This window comes from Astatotilapia calliptera, chromosome 23 (genome assembly GCF_964374335.1).
Source record: "Astatotilapia calliptera chromosome 23, fAstCal68.1, whole genome shotgun sequence".
NCBI lineage: Eukaryota > Metazoa > Chordata > Actinopteri > Cichliformes > Cichlidae > Astatotilapia > Astatotilapia calliptera.
In genome coordinates this window covers 8,375,404-8,383,746 of record NC_137443.1, presented here as the reverse complement: position 1 = coordinate 8,383,746, position 8,343 = coordinate 8,375,404, and the positions used below count along the sequence as shown (strand labels likewise).

The following is an 8,343-nucleotide window of genomic DNA, read 5'->3' as shown; positions in this document are numbered from 1 at the left end:
CGTCTCATACTGTTCAAAATCACGAAGGGGAAAGTACTATGCTCATTACAAACTCCATATTTCTATTCTTGAAGTGGCTTTACATGATTCATAATTCAAATTAATCCGTTTACCTTACTGCTAAGTCTCGGTGCAGCCCTTGAGTTCATATTTGAATGAAACAAGCTGTTTTAGCTCGCTTCCTTCTCTGTTTTACATTATTCTAATTGGGACATAATCTAAAAATGGTTTTGATATACTTTTGGTAAACTATATCATCAAAAGTATTCACTCACCCATCCAAACCACTAAATTCGGGTGTTTCGATTACTTCCATGGCTACAGGTGCATAAAGCATGGTGCACAGAGGCCTGACCTCCACCCAACAGAACATCTTTGGGATGAATCAGAGTGGGCACTGTGAGCTAGGGCTTCTCCTCCAACATTTATATGCATGTGAAGGCAGATGAGCAAATACTTTTGGCAATATAGTGTATGTTCACTAGATTTGTCCCAGTGTAAGTGTAACCCAGTGACCTGCGACGTGCAGTAATCAGCACAGCTGTTTCCATTTACAGCTCTGTGTGTTTTGGCGGGCCCCAACACCACCCTGGTTTAAACGGAAAGTGGGTGGGGCAGAGTGCATGCCTGAGATGGTCACATCAGGGATGTGGACTCCCTTTGAAATTATAAAGATTGATGAGTTCTAAAAAAATGCCTCAACTAAGCTTGTAATGTGTAACAAGACATATGGATCTCAGAAAACAAGTAGAATTGACTTAAAAATCCTATTTCCCAAAACACCTCACTTCACTGACAAACAAGTTGTGTTTATTGTTTTTTTGTTTTTTTTTAAAAAAGGTACAAAAATAAAATATATCCTTCTACGTTTCCTCTTTTACACTCAGGCTCAGACAATACACATAGTCATTACGACATCCGACTAGGAGTGACCTTTCCCACACCACCGGGGATGAAAACAGCTCCCCGGGAAAGGTATGCGAGGCCAACATCCGTCCGTCTTTTCCATCCAGGATCCAGACTGTGCCGTCAGTGGAGGCCAGGCCCACCAGTGAACCCCTTTTTCCCACAGCTGAGCCGTCAAACACAAATGGGGTGGAGTACACCTTGCCTGTCGTCTGAAAAGTCCAAACCAAAGAGCCATCTGCACAATTCAAACAGTACAGGCAACCGTCATGTGATCCACACAGAAGTCTCTGCTGGTCTGACGTGATGCATGGAGAGGAGAAAACTGGACCCTTTGTTAGAAACTGCCACAGCTGCAAATACACACAAGGGTCATACAGTTATGAATTACACAGAGGATTCAGAAAATAGCCAGGCCCCTTCCCCCCTTTTCACCATACGAGTACATTTGAATGTTGTCGTAATGAATGGTTGTGACTTTAATGTAAAAAAAACCAAAAAAAAAAAAACCAAAACCCCCGAAATCGCTCAAATCTTCAGCAAATCAGGTTTTGTATATATAGTAACTGGAAAATATTATAACAAAAAGTGAGCTCCTTACAAGTTTCCCTGTGTTGCTGAAGCAGCAGATGTGTCCATCAACCGAGCCGATCACAATGTGCTCAGAGAAGCAGTTTGGTGAGGAGAAGAAAGGAGTGTCTCTGCAGTAAGACCACAAGACATCTCCACTGTCCTGGGAAAGAGAAACACACGTGAGACATGTAGGGCCATCACTCTTATTATTCTCCTTTTTTAATGTTTTATAGTCAGTAGCAAATTTCTCTTTTGAGACAAATTTGCACATAAGGGAAAGAGGAAGGCTACAGAGAAAGTTCATGAATGTAGTGAAAATGGACATGCAGAGGGTTGACGTGACAGAGGAGGATGCTAGCGATAGTGTGAGATGGAGACAGATGATCTGCATGGTGACTCCTAAAGGGAACAGCTGAAAGATGAAGAGCTTTCTCATTTTAAACGTTAAACTAACACCCTCAAAGTCATCATAGAAATATTTTTACAAAAATTTGTGATTCAAACAGACTCGTGCCTCTTCCTTTCTTATTTCCACTTGTGCACCAAATGGCAAAACGACCTTCACTTACGATGCTGAGACAGAGCAGGCGTCCTCCCAGTGAAGCCGCGTACACCTGACGGCGTGACGCGTGAAGACGTGGAGAAGAAAACACAGCTCCTCCACCACAGTGACACTTCCAAACACACTTCTGAACCTGAAAACAGAAAATAGAGTGTCTGCTTCAAACACGTGAGACAGGTATCGAGTGCAACCATCAATCTGTGACTTTTCTGAATCATTCGAGTCCTTGTGTCTCTTTGCATCGAGCACTCACCTCTGAGTTTAGGGCGTAAACGTACCCATCGTGTGAGCCCACTACCACCAGACCAGTGAGAGGATCCACAGCAGGACAGCTCTTCACAGCATCTCCCGTCTCAAACACCCACTGTGTCTTTCCAGTTTCAGTGCATAAAAAATACACACAGCCGTCATAACATCCTGTGAAAGAACCCCCCCCCCCCCCAAAAAAAAGATATAGAAATATAAAGTAATAAAACCTCCTGAACATTAGGTATTCACAAAGCTGACACTTACCTATTACAACAAGGGCGCCACAGTGAGACACGGCAGCAGAGGCCTCGATTCTGTCTCCAAGAACTCGCTCCCACATTAGGTTTCCGGTGGCGACGTCTAAAGCCTGGATCCTGTGGGAGTGTGAGCCGATAAACACTGTTGCTTTGAACAAATCTGACCTGTGCTCAGCTCTGTTTTGTACTAGAAGCACCGGGGAGGCGTCCACACATCTGCCTGTGTCTGAGGACCAGCTCAGACTGAGGCCCAAATCAGCTTCTCCACAAGACTCCCTTTCTCCAAGAAGTTGATTCTGCACGGTTTTATCATCTTCTGTATATCCGATGTTCATCTCTATCACCTCGCCCCCTCTTCTTATGACTTTCACAGCCTGTTTCTCCACCTGCAGACTCTCAGCTGCTGTCCAGTCTTTGCGCACTCTCTTTTTTAGTACCTGAGACGTGGATTCGACGTGCCGTCTCTTGGCCTGAGACGGCGTTGACTGGCTGTTCTCATGCTCCAAGATTCCTCTTGCTCTGGCAACATGATTCACGATGTCAGAGAAGGTCCCATCAAGTATAACCTCCAGGAGCTCTGGTGAGGTCACTCCCACAGCAGTGAGGATGTCTTCACAGAGACGCAGAGCCTTCAGAGAATCTCCTCCACTGAACAAGAACTTGGACTTCTCGTCAACGGTAACATCTACAGCAAGATTTAAAGTATCCTGTTGATAGATAGTTTAAAAGAGAATGAACATAAGGAGACAACGGTTTATTTAAATTTAGAGCATGAATGTTGTCATCAAAAATGAAAATACCCGCCACAGAGTCTGAAGAATTTGCCTCAGTTCACTGCGATTTCTCTGTGAAGACTCTAAACACTGTCTCTGTTTTTCATAAACTCTGACTAATGCCTCCATGTTGACTTTGCCTATCAAAAAACGACAGTTAGAAAGGTGAATGGATAAAGTGGTGAATGAATTAGCTGCTGTTTCTCCTCAGCAGTGACAGCGTGTCTAAAGCTCACCGTGAGCAGTCAGGCATAAAGCTGGGACGAGCACCAGCGTGTCAGGAACGCTGTGAGCAGGCAGCAGCAGAGACAACTGGCTCAGAATGAGCTTCTTCAGATCTCCGTCTGCACCGCCTGACTCCTCCAGGGGGGGGTTGACAGAAGAGGGTAGGTTCTCAGCATGCTCACCAAAAGCACAAGCAGAGGGAATTTGTTCTGCACGTTGCTGTACAGATGCGGAGGTGGAAGCTGCCTTCTGGTGTCCAGATGTGGATGCCACGACAAAGGCGAGAAGTCGAAATCCTTGGTGCAGACCCACAGCGCAGGCTTCCACCTGAGGGAGACTCAGCAGGACCTGCAGGAGGGGAGATGTAAATCAAAATCAAAAAGATGTTGAAAAGGTATTTTGTTTACAAAGAATTAATGAAAAGTATCCACATTAAAGTACAGCATTAAGAAAAGGTGCCACCAGTTTAAAAACGCAATTATTAATCAGCTAAAACTGCTTTTCTCTTGTTTGCTCTTTTTTTCTTATTGCTGTGTGTATGTGACAATAAATTGAAAAAATAGTCTTTCATTATTTTTAGTAACAGTGAATCTGAGTGAGGAAACTGGTTCATAACAGAGACACCAGATTTCTTTAGGGTGGGGGTTAAGGATTCAAATCTTTCCTTTAATTTACCACAATCAGTACATCAGCTTTGCCTTCAGTATGTTAAAAAAAGGATCCAGTTGAAGTGGCTCGAGAAACTGACTAAGGCGCCTCCCAGTTGAGGTATTCCAGGCATGTTCTAACAAGAACAGGCCCTGGAGCAGACCCAGGCCAGGCAGAGAGATTATATTTCTTGGCTAGCTCGGAAACACGTTGCTACAACTCTGACTGAGCTTGGGGAGGGTATTTTGGGGAGGTGGTCAAGCTCATCCCTCAGAAACCAAGGTCTGGGCTTCTCTGCTGACACTGTGACCTGGATAAGACGTAAAAGTTGTTGGATGTTAAAAGCACGAGTGATGTGTGTTCCTTCATGTGTCAGTCTTGGTCTAACATGAGGCTAAGCCAGTGGACTTATTTCTTTTTTGAATCAATCACGTGACTTATAATTCATACATCAGAAAACATCTTACTTGCTGCAGGCTGTCTAAGTTCACTCGTTTTCCATTGCGTTTGATCAGTCGGTCTCTCCGTCCCAGGTAGTGCAGCTGTCCATCTTTAACATTCACCCAGTCTCCTGTAGCCCTCATCGTCCCAGGGACAACAGTGTCTTCATCATCCAAGAGACACACTCGGTCCTCTCCACCTGCACAAACGATCATATGAATTCATGAGGTTTTTCTTCATCTCAATGTGATTAATTTGCAGAGAACTCACAGTGTTTTTCCTACCTATGAAGATCTGTCCTTCACCCTCTGAAACAACATAGCCATGTTCATCTCTGACTTCCACCACTGTGCCCATCAGAGGAGTCCCGAGAGGCACAGAAGACACCGTGCTGTGAGATGTTTGTAATGTTAGATAACTCCTACATCTGTAGGACAAACTTGTAGAAGTCATGAACATTTTAAAACGGGGGTACACTCACAGGTTACTTGACCGCAGCAGAGACTCTGGTATTCTGTAACAGCTGGCCCAGCAGGAAACCTCAGTGATCCCGTAGATGTTGTAGATTTTGGTTTTATTGTCCTCATGTCTCCAGCTCTCCAGCACAGCGGGCGACGGGCAGGCTTCTCCACCCAGAGCCAACACCCGCAGTGAAGAGCCGCACGACAGCACGTCCTGTTTTAGAATACGATGGCCGAAGCGCAACAGCAGAGTGGGCGTGACCTGTGACAACAGTGAAAATGAAGCATTGCACAAACAAGGAATACTGCCTCACAAACACAACTGGCTCTACACTTGCCTGGAGGACAGTTGTCTTGTGATCGTTGAACAACAGTTCAGCTAGTCGATTGGGCATTTTCTTAATCACATTAGGGACAATGAGGAGTTGAGCCCCAGATGATAAGGCGAGAAAAATATCCACTACTGAGGGATCAAAGGTTAAAGGTGAGGCGAGGAAAACCACATCATCCGGCCTCATCTGAAACAAAGATCTGAGCAGAAAGAGAAGGGATTTGTCTTGGACTGAAAATGCCACTCTACAACAGGCAAAGGCATAAATGATTCCTTACTGACCTCAGATGCAGTATGTTGGGAAGTATACACCTGTGTGGTACCCTCACAGTCTTTGGAAAGCCTGTTGTTCCCGATGTGTGCAGCACATACGCCAACTCCCTGCGCCCAGCGTCGTCTTGCTCCACAGCTGAACCGCTGAGATCATTTACTGATGAAGTTTGTCCTGCTCCTCGTTCACGCTGGGCGACTCGCAGCGGCTCGATGTGAATCAGAGTCAGTTTGAACTTGAGCAGCTCCACACAAACTTCCACAGTTACGTGTTTGATGAGAGCTGCCTGAAATTGCTTTAAGTTGAAAAAAACAATAGCAATATAAATATTCACAAAAAAACACAATTCATTAACAAAGAATTTACAAAGGTGTTCTGATATTGCATTAAAAAAAAAACTCTTAATATTACAGACGAGTCATCTGTAGGAAACATACACTTGGAATATTTTTTGTTACTGCACAGGAGGGGATCTTGAATTGGGTTTTGTAAAGAAAAATTCAACCCAAACACCCCAAAATCCACAGTCATCTGGCTAGTAAGATGTTCTCAGGTTACGTAGCTGGATTAATTAATTAGAATCTTGGGTTGGCTATTGCACAGATTGTTATACTAGATGGACAGAATCAGACAGAATCAAAGTCCCACTGTGGAGCCCTTGTTGTAATAGGTCAGTGTCAGCTTTGTGAATATCTAATTTTATCATTATTTTATATTTCCATGTCTTTTGGGGTGGGGTTCTTTCTCAGGATGTCTCCATGGCTGTGTGTATTTTTATGTACTAAATCTGGAAAGACAAAGGTGGCTGTTGGCCTTAATAAATAAATAAGACCATGGCCTTTCTCGTGTGTTTTCATCGTCTGGATGGTTTAACCTTTTAACCCTCTCAAGGCAGGCGTTGCAGATTTGCAACAGTTAAAAACTAAAAACCTGATTACCCCACATACATATTTTTTTTACTCTTTTACTCCGAGGGTTAAGTGAGGCCTGAGTATTACATTTGCAAAATTACTCACAGCTGTTGTATTAATGCTGATAAAATATGACAAAATTCAACCTGCAGGAGGTCGGTCTGTACAGCACAGTACTTGAGGCCACATTGGTTCATGACTCTGGCAGAGAGGAGTCCAGGAGATTCTGGGTCCAGTGGGACGTAAGCAGCAGAGGATTGCAAGATCCTGACAAACAAAGCAGAGTCATTTGTGAGTTATGATTTGTTATAGAGCAGTGAGGCACATGCAGCCATAACACACAAGAAGCACATAGGCACTGACAAATATTAAAATAATGAGAAGTTCTGAATATGACAGCTCTTCAGCTCTGTTCTAGGATGCCCTCTGGACCCAGTGGAGGTGGTGAATGATAGGAGAATGGTGGCTAAGCTGTCATCCCTGCTGGACAACATCTCCCACCCCATGCAGACTCTGACAGCACTGAGCAACTCCTTCAGTGGCAGGATGCGGCACCCACGATGTGGGACGGAGAGATTTGCAGGTCTTTCCTCCCCACTGCTGTCAGACACCACAACAAAGACTTCCAACTGACCAAACACACGCATGTGCAATAGCAATAAAACTAAGTGCAATACTCTTTTCTGACATCGTTGTATTATACTCAGTTGCATATAGCATTTGTTTTATTTTATTCTTTATTTTTAATTTTATTCTATTCTATTGTGTACAGTATCTTATCTTATTCTATTCCAGTGTTTTCTAAGTTTTGCTATGTAACTTTGCACTTTCTGCTGTAACAAAACAAACTTTCCACATGTGGGACAACTAAAGGTTATCTTATCTTGTCACCTGCAAATTCTACTCTACTACATCCTTGAATCTTCTGTGTACTCTCTTTTATTAACATGCATTGTACCTGTCACATAAATAAGAATTCACTGTATATATTTTGATATAAATTATCGTAGCTTGGAATGACAACTTTCCTTTTTGTGGGTTTTTTTTTTTTTTTTTTTGTTGCCTCAATTTCCGTCTCCTTGATTCTGATCACTAATATCGCCCATAAATAAATTACAGAGGTCGATCTCTAATGTTTGCACTCACCCCAAAATCCAGACAGGTACAAACAAATCATCTCTGCAGTAAAGCCCGATCACCCCGCTCCTAGGAGAACAGTTATTTTGCAAAGCACGAGAGAATTCATCGGCGAGTTGAACCAGGTCTCTGTAGGTGAGGGACGCCGATGGTTTTCCGGACACCGAGTGTGTCACAGCCAGCCTGTCGGCGTGCAGGGAGGCAGCGGCGGCGACCAGCTCCTGCAGCGTCCGAGCAGACATGTTGAGAAGCCCTTTAGTGACCAAATGCTCATCTTCTGTCGGTGTACATTCTGGCAAAACCCGAAAATTTTTAAACATTCAAGTGTTGCTAATTTCAGAAGAAGCTGGATTTGTTTACAAGCACATTTGTCGAGGATTGATGACGCGGATTTTACAGTAAGCAATGAACGGTTATTTCAAATGCTCGTCTCAAAGCTCGGCCATAACAACAATTTGTCCTTAAATGTCGTTTTAAAATTTTGCTTACAAAATATTATTAATACTTGCAGTCATTTTCATATGAACAATAACCGCTACGTGTTATCACTGCTAACACAAAACAACAGTTTTCTATTTTAATTTTGTCTTTCAAATTA

General features: G+C 43.5%; 1 protein-coding gene and 1 long non-coding RNA gene across 4 annotated transcripts; one reads left to right on the top strand and one right to left on the bottom strand.

Annotated features, from left to right (window-relative positions):
• Positions 1–788: 788 nt before the first annotated feature.
• Positions 789–8,141, bottom strand: aasdh (aminoadipate-semialdehyde dehydrogenase). Of its 2 annotated transcripts, none has more exons than XR_013905286.1 (14): positions 7,755–8,141; positions 6,755–6,875; positions 5,709–5,992; positions 5,434–5,626; positions 5,116–5,357; positions 4,919–5,025; positions 4,661–4,833; positions 3,557–3,893; positions 3,348–3,460; positions 2,555–3,254; positions 2,295–2,458; positions 2,049–2,174; positions 1,508–1,634; positions 789–1,259 (listed from the first exon to the last, which is right to left on the bottom strand). XR_013905286.1 is itself a non-coding variant. In XM_026159825.2 (14 exons), exons 1-14 carry the CDS (start codon positions 8,063–8,065, stop codon positions 864–866), a joined length of 3,399 nt encoding a protein of 1,132 aa, XP_026015610.2. In that variant the 5' UTR covers positions 8,066–8,139; the 3' UTR covers positions 789–863. The 2 variants fall into 2 exon arrangements, 1 of the variants encoding a protein (XP_026015610.2); XM_026159825.2 differs by having other exon boundaries at positions 1,508–1,639; positions 7,755–8,139.
• On the top strand, positions 3,799–7,631 carry LOC145424266 (uncharacterized). 2 transcript variants are annotated; one of them, XR_013905287.1, is made up of 3 exons: positions 3,799–3,939; positions 6,761–6,899; positions 7,027–7,631. It is a non-coding gene; the product is annotated as an uncharacterized LOC145424266 (long non-coding RNA). The 2 variants fall into 2 exon arrangements; XR_013905288.1 differs by having other exon boundaries at positions 7,016–7,631.
• Positions 8,142–8,343: the final 202 nt, after the last annotated feature.